General features: G+C 39.7%; 1 protein-coding gene across 29 annotated transcripts in view; it reads left to right on the forward strand.

The window, feature by feature from the left end:
* The window catches only part of LOC134326035 (neurexin-1a-like), a 482,010-nt gene that overhangs the window by 176,544 nt on the left and 284,882 nt on the right, over positions 1-20,584 (forward strand). For all 29 annotated transcript variants that reach the window (XM_063008218.1, XM_063008221.1, XM_063008228.1 and 26 more), the window contains one exon: positions 7,400-7,783. In XM_063008218.1, the coding sequence (XP_062864288.1) occupies positions 7,400-7,783 (384 nt within the window). The remainder of the gene's footprint in view (positions 1-7,399; positions 7,784-20,584) is intronic.

A 20,584-nucleotide genomic window follows, 5' to 3' on the forward strand; every position in this document is an offset into this window, starting at 1 on the left:
CTTTCTGTACAGGCATCTTGACCTACTAACCAGAGTCTTTGCACAGCGTTGAAGACCCCACCTACTTTTCGGTTCAGCCTATTCCCACCCGGCAGACCAATGGGAAATGGCCAATTATGCCTGCTGGGGCGCCCAAATTGGTTAAAAAGCCTAACAACACTGCTGCACTTGTTACACTCAGACCATGACACACCTTACCATGTCATTACCATGTTAGTATCATTGCACTGCTGAGAACGGTCCAATACAACAATAACATCTGGTCATCATGGCGTACTTTAGAGTAAATGGGCTGTGATGAAGTGTTAGTAATACTATACCTGCAAAATTTATCTGTATGGTAGGTGTTAATAATTGATTAAATAATTAATAAATGTTAGTTTGAGATAGGTGTACTTTATAAATGCTTGGTGAGGGCTTATTCTATAATAAATCTTGTTACCTCTCTTTATTTTGTACTTTGTCCTTGGCTGTGGTGATTTTTATAATTTATTTTTTAGTTCTAGTGTGGGCAGTGAGCTGTCAATTACTGTTTTTTCTTTAACTGCAGCCCAGCAACACTTTTTTTTAAATTTGCATGTGTGAGATAAAGAGAACATTCATGTCTTAGAGCAGATGTGTCAAAATCAGCAGCGCTGATCTGAGGAAAAGGCATTCATCCATGCATTCAGTGTGTAGCTGAGGGTAACTCTAAATGACAGCTCGGGCAGTGGCTGAATATTCACAAAAACTGCAATGATTTGGAAATTAGCAGTGTAGATTGAATTACATTTGTGGGAGCTACGCCTGCTAGTCACAGCATAAACTCTTGAAAAATGTGCCCTGCTGCAGGTCCGTGTCTTATTGTTAACAGCGTTTACAGGATGCAGAAAGCTGAATTTATTGTTGGATTTGCTGTTTAAAAAAATGTACACATCACATTCCTGCTGGTTTCAAACGAACTTAATTAAAACCTCAAAGCACAGCATGGCATGTATCAGTATGGCTGTGAAATGCTGATAAGAATGAGCAAATAAATAAATAAATAAAAAATACAGATGATTGGCAGAGCTGCCCACTAAAATGAATTGAACTAAATAATATACAGAAACTTTAGCTTATAAAAATATAATTTTAATATTATTAACATAATTTTATTTTATTTATATTTGGTAACCACTTTATTCTAATCAGACCACTGATAAGTGCAAAGCCTACTTATAAACTCTTACAGTTTTATTTACAGTTGCCAAAGCACCTATAGAAATGTTTTGAAAGCTGAAAGGAAACTAGTGTACCTGGTAAAAATCCATGTGAACTTGGGTATACATGGGACTACATGACAAAGTTAGTAACCAGTGCTGAAATTCATCCATGCTCAATGGTCCACCTGTGGCAACTTGGAGGTGATGGTGCTTGAACCGGCAACCACCCATTCCCAAGTTCATTATTTAGACAGCTGGGCTACCCCTGCCCTAAGATTAGGCAAATCTTTAAAACAAATAAAAAACAGACTACAGTGGTACCTTGAAACTCGACGTCAGCTGGTTCTGGGAGTGGTGTTGAGTTTAAAAGATGTTGAGTTTCAAGGTATTTTTTTTCCCATAAGGATGTATGCGAATCCTGTTAATGGGTTCCATGGTTCTGTGGAACTGCATATATTTTAGGCTTATGTAAAATAATAAGGTTGTTTTTGACACTTATACTGTACACTAAAAATAACACAAATATAATACATAAACACTGAAATACAATCAAAAAACAGTTAAACCTGTAAAAATACAATAAAACCAGAACTTTATCTTTACTTCTTTATTGTTTCCTTATGCTTCTTAATCTTGAAGATGCTTAATCTTGTAATACCGTATTCTGTTTAGTAAAGGCACATTCACATGATAGCTTTTGCACTGGATGTGCCCTTATTTCCTATGTAGTGCGGCGATGCACAAACGATAAGTGTTTTAGACTCTCTCGGAAAAGCTGATTCGCACCATTCTCCAGAACCCCAAGCTATAACACAAGTTTAAAAGTAAAACATTGAGAAAAATCCAGCTAAACTCAGATACATGTGGACGCTTTCAGAGTAAATTTGACGATTATTCCACACAAATGCAGATTTGTCACATATTCACACTTTGATGACGTTTTACCTCACCGCCCAAGCCAAGCACTGAACAAAGCGGCGGTTGCACACGTCGAGTTTAAGGGAAATGTCGAGTTTAAGGGGAACTAATTTCTCGAGGTTTCTAAGGTTTCAAAGATTTCAAAGATTTCGAGTTTAGGAGATGTCGTTGGCTGGCTAGAATTTGGGCATGTACTTTGAATTTTGCTAAACCGAGAGCTGTAAGCTTTAGCAGCTTTAGTCTAGTTTTGATACCAAGCTTGTCTTAAATAATCAACTACAATTGGGTCGATGAATTTGGCCAAACTGTTATTTTAAAGTGGCAGAACTGTCAGTAACTTTTTGGCAGTTTGAGTTACAGTATAACTGATGACTGGATAATAGTAAGAAGTGCAGATTTTGGTCTCTGAATTGCCAATTCTTTCTCAGTGAGGCTTTGTGTGAAACACATGGATCAATTTGTGGCTAATTCTGCTCACAGTGCATTAAGTGATGTATTTGTATAACACTATGGGGCTTATTCATACCGACAGCTAATACAGAATTCAGGTTTAATTTAATCTCAGATTTATCGCTTTAACGAGCTTCTTGTGGTGACTTTGCATTATTAATGCCTGCCATATGAGACAGAAGGCACATACAGGGGCTGAGATACATTGACTTAACTGTGCAAGAGACCAGTGTCTTTGAAATATGTCTTCCAACTAGGTCTCCTGGTCTAAAAAAAGAAAGTTCAGAAATATTATACATACAACTGAATATTTGCTAGCACAAACAATAACTGAAATAAATCTCTTCCTGTAACCATGAATGAGTCTCTTACACCCCTTTGCTGGAATTTTGGACCACTCATCTTTTTCCAACTGCTTCAGGTCTCTCAGATTCTAAAATCTCTCCTCTGGTGTTTACTGGGATTTGGATCTGAACACATTGATGGTCACTTCAGAACACTTTGATGCTTTTTCTTAACCCATTTTGGGGCTTTTTAAAGTATACTTTGGAACATTGTCCTGCTGAAAGACCCACGAGTTCTAATAGATTTCCAGCTGGGTCCTACATTACACTCCAAAATGTACACAGCCAAGGCTAGAAGCTGCAAAACAACCTCACATGGTTTTCCTTAAATGGTGTAAAATAATGAAAGTTGCTAGTTCAATCCCCACTACAGCTAAGTTATCACTGTGGGGCCCTGAGCAAAGCCCCCTTCAGTTGTTTTCATTATAAGTTGTTTTATACATAAATGTAAATGTATTAAGGGTGGCACGGTGGTGTAGTAGGTAGTGCTGTCGCCTCACAACATGAAGTATTAGTATTTAATTCTCCAGTTGAGGGTTCATGTTCCTTTCAATGTGGAGTTTGCATATTCTTCCTGTGTCTAAGTGGGTTTCCCCCTGCACCTGCTTTGGACATGCAGTCAGGTCATTAATGGAACTCTCCAGCACTTTGTTTTAATTTAGTACATTGTCCTTCTGGAAGACCCATGATTTCTAACTTTGTGACACTGGGCCCTACATTACACTACATTACATTACACTTCATTACAAAATTCTTTGGTAGTCCTTAAATTTCATGATGCCACACATTCTGCCATCCAGTGCTAGAAGCAGCAAAACAATCTTAAACCCTTAACCCTTAAATGGTACACTAATGTGCACTTCTAAAAAGTTATAATCTGGACTTATCAGGCTAATTTAGCTGGGTTCCTTTTGGGTTTGTTTGTTTATTAGGATTTTAACGTCATGTTTTACACTTTTGGTTACATTCATGACAGGAACGATAATTACTCATTACACAAGGCTCATCAGATCACAAGGTTATATCGAACACAGCCATGGACAATTTAGTGTCTCCAATTCACCTCACTTGCATGTTTTTGGACTGTGGGAGAAAACCAGAGCTCTCGGAGGAAACCCACACAGACACGGGGAGAACATGCAAACTCCACACAGAAAGGACCCAGACCGCCCCTCCTGGGGATCGAACCCAGGACCTTCTTGCTGGTTCCTTTTGGGTCTTCTTTCTGAGCATCCCGTTGTACCCTGTCTCTGCAACCCAGCTTGAATTTGTTTGGAGGTTAATTTAGGTTCTTTATCAAAAGGAACTTAAAAACTCCTTTATTAAAATCTTACATTATTTTTTCTTCTTCTTCCACATCCAGATATGTTATCTATAGTACAGTGCTGTCAGCTGTTAACATCTTACTCATGTGGTGCACAATGGAAACAGAAACATTCGATTTTTTAAAGATGGACTTGATATTGTTCATTGTCCACATTTGTTTTGCTCTTCTTTCATTTATTTATGCTCAGTATGGTACATACAGACCAATATATTGAGTCACATGATTGGAATAAATGAATACAGTTATCATGGTTAACAGGACTTTTATATATACTATAATAATTATCAGATTCATTTGTAGGTATTAATTACAAATGTGAATACCCAAGCATCTGTAAGAGTGACAGTTATCTTGGAAAAGTAGTGTAAAGTTTCATTACAGATCGATTGTTCTAGAGAACAGAGCCAAATCTATCAAAATGCACCGTCTGCACTCCAGCTGCAACTGACAAGATGAAATAATAATTTATCTTACCTATTATGTATAAGCATAACACAGCTAATGTCTGTTGATGCCTATAATGAATATGTAATTACTTCAATGTACAGAACATGTGGCATGCACATCTGCCACGTTTATTCTCCTCCGCAGAGCAACCATCTCATTTGTCTGCTAGATTTCAGCTTGTTTAATTAAATTCAAAACTGATGAGGAATTTTATTTCTCTGTACATTTATCTGCTGTTTTTCTGTAAATCCAAGTAATGTGACATGAAACAGAATAAACATTAAACAATGATGGCAATAAGACAATGTTTTACAGCATAGCAAGTTATACTAAAAAAGAGAAAAGTAAAAATGATGCAGGAAACATATATTTAATAAAATAAAAGGGTGTAAAAAAAATAAAATAAATAAAAATAATTCACAGTATTTTTTAATAGGGCAAAACAGTAGCTAATTGGTAGTGAGGGCAACATGTCTCTTCCTCCTACACCTGTGGTATCTCAGTGATTAAGAAGCTGGACTTGTAATTGGAAGGTTGCTAGTTCAATCCCCACATCATATAAGTTGTCACTGTGAGTTGTTTTTATTGTAAGTTGTTTTTACATAACTGTAAAATTGTGGCCTCTCAGAAAAAAAGGGCCTGGGTTTGATTCTCCGGTTGGGCATCCAGAATCCTTTGCATGTTCTTCCTGTGGCTGCATGGGTTTTCCCCAGATACTTTGGACATGCATCCAGGCCAATTGAAGTTACTAAAATTGCTCTAAGTGTGTGTGTGTGTGGCCCTGTGATAGACTGATGACATTCCCGCTTCAGACTTACATATTGTGTATATCATAGTTATTGTTCCCATTGTGTTTGGTTCTCTAAGACCTATAAAAACAAATAAGAAAGCAAGAAATAAAGTCCAGCCAAAACAATCATGTTCAGTAAGGAAAAGAATCATTTGAATGTGAAGTGGCGTCGGCAGCAATCAGCTCTTTGGGGAGAAATGAACCACTTACCAAAGCACTTGAAATGAAATGCTTTACTGCACATTACTGTGCATATTAAAGTGATCAGAGCCCTTTTTACAGCACACAATAGGGTTGGTTCTTTTTGGGTATCCTTGCATTATTTTTTTTTCACATGTAATACAAATGTCCAAAAGTATTTCTACACCCAGACATTACATTCATTGGTGCTTGTTAAACATCTAATTCCAAAACCAAGAGCTATAATATGGGGTTGGTTGCCGCTTTCCTGCCTACATGAAGACCTGCCTGTCTTCCGGGAAGGCTCTTTATTAAACATGACTGTAGAAATTTACTATTATTTCATCACAAGAGCAGCAGCAAGAGTGGCTCATAGTTGGCCTTCCAATTAATGCCAAGAGTAAGGGCTCTCGGCAGGAAGGTCAAGTTTAGATCAAATTTGACTAACCGTTTTTACACTACTCTTTGTTTGCAAGTACAAATATGTAGTCAACGTATCCTTTTTTCAGGCAACCCACATTTTGTCCATGATTTTTACAGTGACCCAGGCAACACAAACAAAACACAAAATGAAACATACCATGAAAAAATGGTAAAATGGTCACAATCTGGTCCCACCGTGGTTAACAAGATGTAACGTAAAGCCTCCACAAGGGAGCGGTCATGTAAAAGTTCATTTTGTGTTTATGTGGCTGTTAAAATTAGTTTATTTTTTATTCTTTTTTTTTATTTGCAATCCATTTTTTGGCTTGCGACCCACCCAAGGGTCGCTACCTATAGTATACTAACTTCTGCACATAAATGAATTTATTAATTATTTTTTCGGTGACTCGGTGGGTAGCACTGTCGCCTCGCAGCAAGAAGGTCCTGGGTTCGATCCCCAGGCAGGGCGGTCCGGGTCCTTTCTGTGTGGAGTTTGCATGTTCTCCCCGTGTCTGTGTGGGTTTTCTCTGGGAGCTCCGGTTTCCTTCCACAGTCCAAAAACATGCAGTCAGGTTAAATGGAGACACTGAATTGCCCTATGAGTGAATGGGTGTGTGTATGTGTGTGTGTGTGCCCTGCGATGGACTGCCATCCAGGGTGTTACTGTGTGCCTTGCGGCCATTGAAAAGCTGGGATAGGCTCCAGCGCAACACCCCCAGCGCAACACTTTTGGAATACTTTTCCAATTCAACCCAAAGGTCAGGCCACCACAGGCCATCTACACACTAGTTGGAAGCATGAAATTGATTTTTTTATACAACTTTTAGCAATGAGTGTGGCTTAAACAAGTAAATTGAGTAATCAGGAATTGAGTAAACATACTTTTAGCTCTACAGTAGTGAGTATGGATGTCTTTGGTACATTGCTGTATCGAGAAGTGGGACTGAAACAAAGAGAAGAAAAAGTGGAAGTGTCAGCTTTTTTATGGTTTTTGTGCTGGCCAGAAGAATGAAGACAGATTCAGAGCATGTCCGTGGAAGACTGCAAATTACTCCTACTTCACACCTTTTCAGTTTAACACAAAAAATATGGTGCCTAGTCAATGCACTGAGTGATTTTGCATCGACTCAAAACACTAATTCAACCAATTTTCTAATTTTCTTTCTTTTTTTTTGCCAACATCGACTTTTCTATCGAGTGCCTTTAGTTTTAGAGGTGCTGTGTATTTACCAGCAATAGTGCAGCCATTATATAGTCCCATCTTTCCACCTGTTATTGATTGACGTGTCCAATGTGCTTTCTGATCCGGAGTGTATCCTTGTCTTTGTATTTTCAGGTACCATCTCAGTAAACACCATTCGCACACCCTACCAGATGCCAGGAGAAAGTGAGATCCTTGACCTGGACGATCACCTGTACCTGGGTGGCCTTCCTGAGAACCGGGCAGGCCTGGTCTTCCCCACTGAAGTGTGGACAGCCCTGCTCAACTACGGCTTTGTAGGCTGCATCCGTGACCTCTTTGTTGATGGACAGAGTAAGGACATCAGGCGGATGGCTGAGGTACAGAAGGCTGCAGGGGTGAAGCCTTCTTGCTCCAAAGAGCCACCTAAGCAGTGTGTGAGTGACCCCTGCCAGAATAACGGCATCTGCAGGGAGGGCTGGAACCGCTACATCTGTGACTGTGCTGCAACTGGATTCCTGGGGTTGTCGTGTGAGAGAGGTAAGTGATTTTTATCATTTTATTGTGACTTGGGTTGCAAACTATGATGTTTGGAGCAGCTTATTTTCAGCATGCTAGGACTGTAGACTTGATTTTTTTGGCCACACTTCAGTTTCAGGTTGTACCCTGTAGTTAGGTGTAACTTGTACTGTACAATGTGATGAAAATTCAAAGGTTTGGGGGTTAAAGGCCTTGCTTAAGGGCCCAGCAGTACCTTGGTAAGCCACCTGAGATTTTACGTCTAATTGTAGGATTAGAAATATCCATCCGTTTAGGTATATTCCATATTTTGGTGCTCTTTTGTGGGTGTCTACATCCATGTTAGCATCCAGAATGTTTAATTGGTAATAATTGGTTAATTATGGCTAAGGCCGCCTCTCAGGTGGTGCAGCGGTAAAACACACTAGAGAGATGATCATGTGTGTAGAGAAGAACACTTTTCTATTGATTATGGAATCTCCAAAGGGACAAAATGCACTCAATGCGTAAACACATACATCAAACATTGTCAGCAAGTCTAAAGCAGCTAAAAACACTACTTGGGTAACTGAGTGAGGCTTGATGTCAAAACACGGACAAGAATTTTCGTATTTGAGACTGAACATGAAGCCTTGCACTGTCGCTAAATGTTTTAGGTTTACATTTAATCGTTAAGGCAGGCTGTGCTGTGTATTGTAGCTTCCATTTATTCTATAATTTCATTCAAAAGTGTTAATTAATAAAATGTGGCACTTTTCTTAAAAAATCCATGCAATCTGTGATTTCTGTAAAACGAAGTCCATGAAATTAAGCACATTTCCCAGTGAATTTAGTAGGGCCCTAACTATAGGGAAAAAATCAGATACGTCACTTTCTACTTATATTATTTATACATTTTATTATTTTATTTATCCATTTATGTATATTTAAAACAAAACCTGTTCATTTATAATATTTATGTCTCCTGTCACTGTAAATCACCAATGCTGACAAGTAAAAAAAAAGAAAAACTGAGTTGCTGCCAGTGTGAACACAGGGTCAAAGCCAAGCTGCTCACAGTGTCTCATTAAGGTTTCTAACAGTCTGGTTGTTAGTGAACTACATTAAGCTTAAATTTTCAAATCTAAAAAAAGGATGATGCCTTTCTGACCTTCCTGTCATAATGCTGCTCACATCTATAAAGAATGTGAATCTAATTGGGTTTGAGTGTTGTTTATGTGTGTGTGTGTGCGCATGCATGTGTCGTCCCTGCGAGTGTAATTAGACAGTGCTCTTTCCCATGTGGCTGATGTGTGCCTGAGAGCCGATTTCCTTCCATCCTGGCCTGTGTGTACGGTGCCAGATGTTGCTGCTTATTGTAATTGCGTCGACTGGCAGGCATAGCCGGTCTCGGAGCAAAACAGCAGCCGTCTGATGCAGCTGCCGTTTCATTTGCTTTTGTGTTTGGCTCCATCTCCTCTGATTTGTTTGCACTGGTGGAGCGAGAGTCGGAATTGCACCGATGTTTGCTTGAGCTTCAATGTTTGTGAAATGAATCTTGGGGGCTCGATTTCTCTATCGATATGACTGAGTAATGACCTCTGATTTCTCAGATTAACACTTAGAAGGGTTAGTGTGGTGCGCTACAATTACAGGCTAAATGTGACTAAACAACACAAACTGCTACCAACTTTAGCAAAATTGAGCACTTTTTATTGACTATTAATTTATGAATTCCGTTTTACTAGCTTATTTATTCTGGTCTATTCCAAGTTGCCGTGGGTCTGATATCAATCTGAAACACTGGGCACGAAGCAGAAATACCTTGGCAAGGAACCAATCCATTATAGACCAGCACGAGGAACCGATCCTTACCAATTTTGAGGGGTGGAAAGAAAGTCAGAGTACCCTGAGGTGACCTATGCAGCCACAGGTAGAACAGCAGACTCACCCATTATACTAACAAACAAATAGGAAGCAAATCAGAGTAGCTAGCAAACCAGTGGTGGACAGGGGTTAGCATGGGAACCCTGACTGGTCTGCGGCTATGCAGCCCTGTATGCAACAAACTGTGCTGCACTGTGTATTCTGACACCTTTCTATCAGAACCAGCATTAACTTCTTCAGCAATTTCAGCTACAGTAGCTCGTCTGTTGGATCGGACCACACGGGCCAGCCTTCGCTCCCCACGTGCATCAATGAGCCTTGGCCACCCATGACCACTGTTCCTTCCTTGGACCACTTTTGATAGATACTGACCACTGCAGACCTGGAGCTACAATTTTGGAGATGCTCTGACCCAGTCGTCTAGCCATCACAATTTGGCCCTTGTCAAACTCACTCAAATCCTTACGCTTGTTCATTTTTCCTGCTTCTAACATCAACTTTGAGGATAAAATGTTCACTTGCTGCGTAATATATCCCACCCACTAACAGGTGCCGTGATGAAGAGATAATTAATAAGTGTTATTCACTTCACCTGTCAGTGGTCATAATGTTATGTCTGGTCGGTGTACAATTGAAGATTATTACAAATTGTGTCAGAAACTTGTTGATGATTACCAAAAGTGTCTGTTTGAAGTAATAAGGGTTGATGGATATATAACAGAATATTAGGTGTATTGCATGTTTATTTTTATAAATATTAAAAGAGTTGTGTGTGTGTTCCAGTGATTTAGTTGCAGAGATAATTACAATTTTAAGAAATACTGCACGTCACATACAAGTGTATGTAGACTTTAGACCTCAGGGTAATCATGTTGGTATGATGCATGGTAAAAACTTGACATAAACAACAGCAATGCAGGAAAGTAAAAAACGAATTAATTAATAATCAGAATACATGAAGGACAATTTTAAGATCAGCAGACTGCTACAGTATCATAATCTTTTTTTGTTTGTAATACATCTGCCCTGTTTCTATTAAAATCGACACTGGTGTAAATCATTGCAATTTTTTGCAGCGCTTTGCAAGATTTTCTAAAAATGAACCCTTCTATCTCTGTACGGTTATGCGGCTTCCATCTGGAACAGTCCTGACAGGCCAGCTATCGCAAAATCTCGACTGGTCCGCTAGACGAATATAAACACTCCACCAGCAACATTTATAATATAAATAGTCTGCGCTTATTCTGAGAGTCAGCTCTTCGTCTGTTTGATTTATCACAGCAGATTTATTTCCTCTTCTATAATGTAATAGATGTGTGTAAGATTCCTGTAGATTCTTGCTTCCCGGGACTTCATCTGAGAAATGACTGTCGAGATACAGGGGCTTCAGTGTCAGGTCTTTTGTAACGAATTAGTCTGCTAGATATCTGATAAACACGCTGCTGCTGTAGTGAAGGATTGATAAATGCCTTTCCTGTTTCCTCTAGCCTGCTTCACAAGATCTGTTTTATTGGTTTTAATGTAGCACAAATTATTTTAAATCAACTGTCTTTAATTTAAAGTTTCATACATTTGTGAAGGGCATGTGCTAATTAGCATTCCTTAGATTTTTGATGATTGTGTGTGTTTTTAATATGGGATGAGTGAGCAGCTAAATCAGACAGCCAAAAATATATTCAACTTTGTTTCCATTTAGGATCTGATTTGGTCCCTAAAGTAATCTTGGGGGCATAACAATGCATTTATAAAGCCTACAAGAAACAGAATGAATCCCAAATTGCAAGTTAGACTTAGCTAAAATGCTAAGTCAATGCTAAATTGCTAACTAAATAAGGTAATAATTAAGAACAATTTGATATTGAACAGCGCTCTTTTAGCTAGGGTGGCTGAGTGAACCGATTTCTCTACTGATACAGCTGAATAATGACCCCTTGATTTCTCATATCCACACTTAAAAGCATGGTGGGCTAGAATTAGAAGTTAAATGAGACTAAACATCTTTAGCAAAATTAAGCACACTTTTTATTGACTATCTACAACACACAAACACTGCTGATTTATTCAGTTTTACTTTTACTTAAATTCTGGTCTACTCAAAGTTGAGGTGGGTCTAATATTAACCTGGAACGCTGGGCGCAAGGCAGGAGTAACCAATCCAGTGGTGAAAGCCAAAGCAAACAATCCAATTTCTACCTAATTTTGAGAGGTGGAAAGAAAGCCGTAGTACCCAAAGGTGACCTATGCAGACACAGATAGAACAGCAAAGACTTACCCAGATTACTCACAAATAGGGGGGCAGTAGCTGGCAGAGTAGAGTATATATATACAGTATATATATATATATATATATATATATATATATATATATATATATATATATATATATATATATATATATACGTATATACATACAGTGTATCACAAAAGTGAGTACACCCCTCACATTTCTGCAAATATTTTATTATATCTTTTCATGGGACAACACTATAGAAATAAAACTTGGATATAACTTAGAGTAGTCAGTGTACAACTTGTATAGCAGTGTAGATTTACTGTCTTCTGAAAATAACTCAACACACAGCCATTAATGTCTAAATGGCTGGCAACATAAGTGAGTACACCCCACAGTGAAATGTCCAAATTGTGCCCAAAGTGTCAATATTTTGTGTGACCACCATTATTATCCAGCACTGCCTTAACCCTCCTGGGCATGGAATTCACCAGAGCTGCATAGGTTGCTACTGGAATCCTCTTCCACTCCTCCATGATGACATCACGGAGCTGGTGGATGTTAGACACCTTGAACTCCTCCACCTTCCACTTGAGGATTCGCCACAGGTGCTCAATTGGGTTTAGTCCATCACCTTTACCTTCAGCTTCCTCAGCAAGGCAGTTGTCATCTTGGAGGTTGTGTTTGGGGTCGTTATCCTGTTGGAAAACTGCCATGAGGCCCAGTTTTCGAAGGGAGGGGATCATGCTCTGTTTCAGAATGTCACAGTACATGTTGGAATTCATGTTTCCCTCAATGAACTGCAGCTCCCCAGTGCCAGCAACACTCATGCAGCCTAAGACCATGATGCTACCACCACCATGCTTGACTGTAGGCAAGATACAGTTGTCTTGGTACTTCTCACCAGGGCGCCGCCACACATGCTGGACACCATCTGAGCCAAACAAGTTTATCTTGGTCTCGTCAGACCACAGGGCATTCCAGTAATCCATGTTCTTGGACTGCTTGTCTTCAGCAAACTGTTTGCGGGCTTTCTTGTGCGTCAGCTTCCTTCTGGGATGACGACCATGCAGACCAAGTTGATGCAGTGTGCTGCGTATGGTCTGAGCACTGACAGGCTGACCTCCCACGTCTTCAACCTCTGCAGCAATGCTGGCAGCACTCATGTGTCTATTTTTTAAAGCCAACCTCTGGATATGACGCCGAACACGTGGACTCAACTTCTTTGGTCGACCCTGGCGAAGCCTGTTCCGAGTGGAACCTGTCCTGGAAAACCGCTGTATGACCTTGGCCACCATGCTGTAGCTCAGTTTCAGGGTGTTAGCAATCTTCTTATAGCCCAGGCCATCTTTGTGGAGAGCAACAATTCTATTTCTCACATCCTCAGAGAGTTCTTTGCCATGAGGTGCCATGTTGAATATCCAGTGGCCAGTATGAGAGAATTGTACCCAAAACACCAAATTTAACAGTCCTGCTCCCCATTTACACCTAGGATCTTGACACATGACACCAGGGAGGGACAACGACACATTTGGGCACAATTTGGACATGTTCACTGTGGGGTGTACTCACTTATGTTGCCAGCTATTTAGACATTAATGGCTGTGTGTTGAGTTATTTTCAGAAGACAGTAAATCTACACTGCTATACAAGCTGTACACTGACTACTCTAAGTTATATCCAAGTTTCATGTCTATAGTGTTGTCCCATGAAAAGATATAATGAAATATTTGCATAAATGTGAGGGGTGTACTGACTTTTGTGATACACTGTATATATAATATATATATATATATATATTATTTATATATAAATTTTATCAGCTCCACTTACCATATAGAAGCACTTTGTAGTTCTACAATTACTGACTGTAGTCCATCTGTTTCTCTGCATGCTTTGTTAGCCCCCTTTTTCACCCTGTTCTTCAATGGTCAGGACTTTTCCAGGACCACTACAGAGCAGGTATTATTTGGGTGGTGGGTCATTCTCAGCACTGCAGTGACACTGACATGGTGGTGGTGTGTTAGTGTGTGTTGTGGACAGGAGTGTCTAATAGAGTGGACAGTGAGTGGAAAAAGTATTTAAAAACTCCAGCAGCGCTGCTGTCTGATCCACTCATAACAGCACAACACACACTAACACACCACCACCATGTCAGTGTCACTGCAGTGCTGAGAATGATCCACCACCTACATAAAACCTACTCTCTGGTGGTCCTGTGGGGGTCTTGACTATTGAAGAACAGGGTGAAAGCAGGCTAAGAAAGTATGTCGAGAAACAGATGGACTACAGTCAGTAATTGTAGAACTACAAAGTGCTTCTACATGGTAAGTGGAGCAGATAAAATGGACAGTGAGTGTAGAAACAAGGAGGTGGTTTATGATTTATTAGTATATATATATATATATATATATATATATATATATATATAATGATGCTTAGTGACCCCCTGGGAACAGATACAGACCACCTACCTAGGAGTGAAGCAATTAGTCCTGTACTGTTCTGTTGGTGTACACCATGCATGCTTTAAACTATTTGTTGGGAAGAGAAAAACAATCTTGACTGTATAAATTAAAGGTTATTTTTAGCATAGTAAGAAATTGCAAGCACATAATAATAAAGCAAATGGGACTCAAGATATAAAGCCAAGACAGAACAATACTCAAAAATATTGGAAACCAAGCAAGAAATGCAAGACACAAAAACATCCACTACTCACAATGAAGAAAGTGGATAGAACAGGGATAGAGCAGAACTGAGAGATAGTTGTCACAATATATGACAAGCTGCTTTTGCCATCTGCGACCACTTAGTTAGGGGGGAAAAACGAAGGATAGAGAACCCTCAGAACTAGCAATGCACAAGTTGCTCCTCAACCTCACCAATTAGCATAACCCATGCATAACGTGGATTTACAGGTCATGTCGCCTCTGGGGCAATCCCCTTACCCAAGACAGTTCCATCACTAGGCCCCAAAATGCAGCGACTCCAGGTGAGTTTTCAGAGAGAGATGTGTGCTGGGATAACATGCTAGCGAAAAATCGGACCAGAGCCAGGTATTCCGGCTTTACAAAAACAGCAGGTTGGGCAACAGTGGAGCTGGCAAGTCTGAGAGGGAAAAACTGTGATTTATAGAAAAACTTCCACCTGGAGCAAATTAATGCTTACAAGGCACAAGTGATTGTTAAGGGAAACTGACAATGTGTACCTCCATGCCCCATCTGCTAGCCAAATGGCTCACTGCTTTGCTACTTCAGCAGCTGCCAGGTTTCAATATGTGCTAAGAGTTCTGTCTGATTTATTCTAAATGGATGTCGTATTCAAGTGGCTTCATGCTCAGTCCTTCATTCACCTGCAGTCAGCTGTTGTGATTTTTTATGCATTTCTGCTACTTCACCACCAGCAAAAGCAGTCTGCAGAGCCATCAAAACAAATAACCTCCTCCTATTTATCCATGCATGCTGATCCTGCCAGCAGCACGGCCTGAGCATGGCATGTGGTGCCAGAGGAAACAAAAGAAACATTACAAAAATAGACTAGAAAAAGTTAGTAACATGAAGGGAAATGACAGGAAGAACTGATTAAATATGTAAAAAAAAAAATTATATTAAAGCAAAGCAAGAATAAGGGGGAAAAAAGTCCCCTACTAAAACAAACACAACGGTTGTCCGCTGTGTATCCAAATGTCGAGGAAGGTTCAGTGTAGGCCAGCCAGTCTCTGTTACTGCTAACAGGATGTGACAAAGTAGTGCTCCAACTCAGGGAGTGACGGATTATTTTAATTTAAACAAGACCCAGCTCCCCAAAGGACACCTCGTGCCAAGATTATTTCAGGTATATCAGGATAACATGTTAGTCTCATCGGTGTGAGAAAGGTTTTGGGAATATAGCTGCAAATGGAGGGAGCTGTTTTATTGACTTTAAATCTTTTTTATTCTCCAAGTCCACAGTGCAACAGAACGGTTCCTTTTACCTCGCTGTTATAAATACTATTAGATAATAATTCATGCTGGGACTACATGACTTTGCTTCTAATTTTCTTTAGTTGTAATGACTGGTATTTTCACTGATGGTTTACTAGATGTGAGTCCAGTTCTTTTATTTCTTTTCATTAACAAGATACATGCTGGAACCACCATATTCCCATAGGTTTATGGGTAAGTAATAGGGTATATGAGGTTTTCTTTATTTTTAATATAACTATCTCATCATTTCAGACAGAATTTTGGAATAATGTATTACTGCTAACATGGGGGTGAAAATAAAAAAATAAGGGAAACAAATATGATAAAGAAAAATAACTAAAGTAGAATAAAAGAGGAAAGAATAAAAGTATAAACAGAAAAACAACAAAGAAGAAAATGTGTTTATTTTAGTTTTATTATTGAAAAGTGTGAATATTATATACTAGTTTATAAACCATGATAAAGTAGCATAGTTAAATTAGCCATTTGTTTCTTCCGCAAGTCAGATTGTAATAACCCAGTTAGCATGATGCTAATTACACTATGGATGTGTTAGAAGGTTTTGATGGTCCTGATGTGCAGGAGCTCAACATGCGTCTGCATGTCGTCAGCAGGGTGGTACATAATGCAGAGCATTCAGGTGTTATGTTTTAATTATGTAAAACATGGCACAGGGAGAAAAGGAAGCAAGCAAGAAAGAGGGAGGGAGGGAGGGAGGGAGGGAGGGAAGGAAGGAAGGAAGGAAGGAAGGAAGGAAGGAAGGAAGGTAAAAGTGTGGAAGGATGAATAGAAGAAAGGAAGGAAAAAAGTGAAGGAAGGAAGGATGTCAGGAAAGGAAGAAAAGAAGGAAGGCAGAAAGGAAGGAAAAAAGTAAAGGGAGGAAGGAAGGGAGAAAAAAGCAAGGGCAGGAAGGAAAAAAGGAAGCGGGGAATGGAGGGAAGGAAGGAAGGAAGGAAGGAAGGAAGGAAGGAAGGAAGGAAGGAAGGAAGGAAGGAAGGAAGAAAGTAAAGGGAGGAAGGAAGGAAGAAAAAAAGTAAGGTAAGGAAGGAAAAAAGGAAGGATAGAAAAAAGTAAAGGGAAGCAAGGAATGGAGGAAAGAAAGTGAAAGAAGGAAGGAAGTGAGGGAAGGAAGGATGCAAGGAAGGATAAAAGTGAGGGAAGGAAGGAAGGAAAAAGTGTGAAAAGGAAGAAGGAAAGGAAGAAAGTTAGGAAGGAAGGTAGGAAGAAAGGAAGGAAAAAACGAGAGAAGGAAGTAAAAAGGTGAAGGAAGGAAGGAAGGAAGGGAAAAAGTGAGGGAGAGAGGAAAGGAAGTAAAGAATGAAGAAAGGAATTCATCATGTTTTTATTAAGAAAACGTTGAACAAGTTGCAGCGTTGTTGGCATTGCGCTCACGTTTAGCTGCTTCTTGTACAGGTGTTTGAGATGCAGATACTAGATTACTTTGTGTCACTAGAACAGCCTCCAACCAACCCCCCCTCCCCTCCCCCTCTTCTATTACCATAATCTCTTGGTGTTTCAGTGCAGGATAAGTCCTTTGTTCACATCTAGCACTTACATATAGGGTACAACCAGGAACACTTGAATTTAAAGCAGATCTGAAGTATAGATGATACCTTTAAGCTTTCACAGTCTGTTTAGAGCTCATGTTGAACATACATTACATTTCTGATTTCGCTGTGGCAGCTGTTATTGAGCTTGATTGGGATGTTATACCATAAGCTGTTGCCTATTGTGACAGATTATATTCTTATAATCTCCATTTAATTAATCATTTAATTTACTTTATTTTGATAAGAGCATCTGTCCTGGATAATACTTATTTCCCTTGTGGTTCCTGACATACACTTGAATAGGTGTCTGGCTTGGTAGTTGAAGCTCTTGTGGTTCCTGACATACACTTGAATAGGTGTCTGTCTTGGTAGTTGGAGCCCTCATGGTCCCTAACATACACTTGAATGGGTGTCTGGCTTGGTAGTTGAAGCCCTTGTGGTCCCTGACATACACTTGAATAGGTGTCTGTCTTGGTAGTTGGAGCCCTCATGGTCCCTAACATACACTTGAATGGGTGTCTGGCCTTGTAGTTGGAGCTCTTGTGGTTCCTGACATACACTTGAATATGTGTCTGGCTTGGTAGCTGGAGCCCTAGTGGTACCTAGTAAAGTAGAACGTAGTAGTAAAGTGTGAATAGGTGTCTGGCTTGGTAGTTGAAGCCCTTGTGGTTCCTGACATACACTTGAATATGTGTCTGGCCTTGTAGTTGGAGCCCTTGTGGTTCCTGACATACACTTGAATATGTGTCTGGCCTTGTAGTTGGAGCCCTTGTGGTCCCTGACATACACCTGAATAGGTGTCTGGCCTTGTAGTTGGAGCCCTTGTGGTCCCTGACATACACCTGAATAGGTGTCTGGCCTTGTAGTTGGAGCCCTTGTGGTCCCTGACATACACCTGAATAGGTGTCTGGCCTTGTAGTTGGAGCCCTTGTGGTCCCTGACATACACCTGAATAGGTGTCTGGCCTTGTAGTTGGAGCCCTTGTGGTCCCTGACATACACTTGAATATGTGTCTGGCCTTGTAGTTGGAGCCCTTGTGGTCCCTGACATACACCTGAATAGGTGTCTGGCCTTGTAGTTGGAGCCCTTGTGGTCCCTGACATACACCTGAATAGGTGTCTGGCCTTGTAGTTGGAGCCCTTGTGGTCCCTGACATACACCTGAATAGGTGTCTGGCCTTGTAGTTGGAGCCCTTGTGGTCCCTGACATACACTTGAATATGTGTCTGGCCTTGTAGTTGGAGCCCTTGTGGTCCCTGACATACACTTGAATATGTGTCTGGCCTTGTAGTTGGAGCCCTTGTGGTCCCTGACATACACCTGAATAGGTGTCTGGCCTTGTAGTTGGAGCCCTTGTGGTCCCTGACATACACTTGAATATGTGTCTGGCCTTGTAGTTGGAGCCCTTGTGGTCCCTGACATACACTTGAATATTTGTCTGGCCTTGTAGTTGGAGCCCTTGTGGTCCCTGACATACACCTGAATAGGTGCCTGGCCTTGTAGTTGGAGCCCTTGTGGTGCCTGGCACACTTGAATAGGTGTCTGACTTGGTAGTTGAAGCCCTTGTCATCCCTGACTTTTTTTTGGGAAACCAGAGAAATATATTGTATATATTGTAATTAACAATGTGCATTTAATGACTACACTAAACACATTTGGGTCAGTTAAATACATTAGATATAAGTTGTGTACAATTTATTGTTTGCCAAATTACTTCTTTATGCTGGCACCACTTGTTTGCTCTTGGTTCAATAACAGATTCTTTAGTAGTATTTTTATAACATTCACTTTAATGTTGTTAACGACGGGTGAGTTGATTGGATTTTTTGTCAAGTGCTTGTTTTATATTAGATAATGCTGCTAGAGTGTGTCGTTTTCAATATTCCGGGAGTGTGAGTCCTAATTAATCTTGCTGTCTGCTGGAGTGAATGACTGGAACAAGATGGCAGCTTGATGTATTTGCTCAGCGTTTCTAAATTTTTAGTTTCTTGAGAAAGCTGATATGCAGCTGTGCAGCACACTGCATGGCTCTTATTTACAAATATTGATTAAAACTATAAGCAAACTAAGACCTGATCTGATTTAAGGTTCTAAATAAACAAAATAACATCTTGTTTAGTGTGTTTGCAAAATTACCAAATATTACCAATATTACCAATTTTAAAACATTGTATGACCTAAAGTTGGGTTACAACATGATTAAACTATTGGGAACTCAATAAAGATCCTGTTTTGCAACCATAATGAAAAGGAGCTGACACGAAGATCATTTTATTCCCAACTAGAGCAACTCACCCCCATCATACATACAAATTACATCTGAGCAAAGTATCTGCACCCCCACAAATACATACTTGCATACACACAATCACGTATCTGAGCAAAATATTCACACCCCCACAAATACATACTCGCATACACACAATTACTGTATGTATCTGAGCAAAATATTCACACCACACCAAATACATACTTGCATACACACAATCACATATCTGAGCAAAAATATTCACACCCCACTAAATACATACTTGCATACACACAATCACATATCTGAGCAAGATATTCACACCCCACTAAATACATACTTGCATACACACAATCACATATCTGAGCAAAAATATTCACACCCCACTAAATACATACTTGCATACACACAATCACATATCTGAGCAAAATATTCACACCACACCAAATACATACTTGCATACACACAATCACATATCTGAACAAAAATATTCACACCCCACTAAATACATACTTGCATACACACAATCACATATCTGAGCAAAAATATTCACACCCCACTAAATACATACTTGCATACACACAATCACATATCTGAGCAAGATATTCACACCCCACTAAATACATACTTGCATACACACAATCACATATCTGAGCAAAAATATTCACACCCCACTAAATACATACTTGCATACACACAATCACATATCTGAGCAAGATATTCACACCCCACTAAATACATACTTGCATACACACAATCACATATCCGAGCAAAATATTCACACCACACCAAATACATATTTGCATACACACAATCACATAGCTGAACAAAATATTCACACCCCACTAAATACATATTTGCATACACACAATTACATATTTGAGCAAAAATATTCACACCTCAACAAATACATACTTGCATACACACAATCACATGTTTGAGCAAAAATATCCACACTCCC

This window comes from Trichomycterus rosablanca, chromosome 14 (assembly GCF_030014385.1).
Source record: "Trichomycterus rosablanca isolate fTriRos1 chromosome 14, fTriRos1.hap1, whole genome shotgun sequence".
Taxonomy (NCBI): domain Eukaryota; kingdom Metazoa; phylum Chordata; class Actinopteri; order Siluriformes; family Trichomycteridae; genus Trichomycterus; species Trichomycterus rosablanca.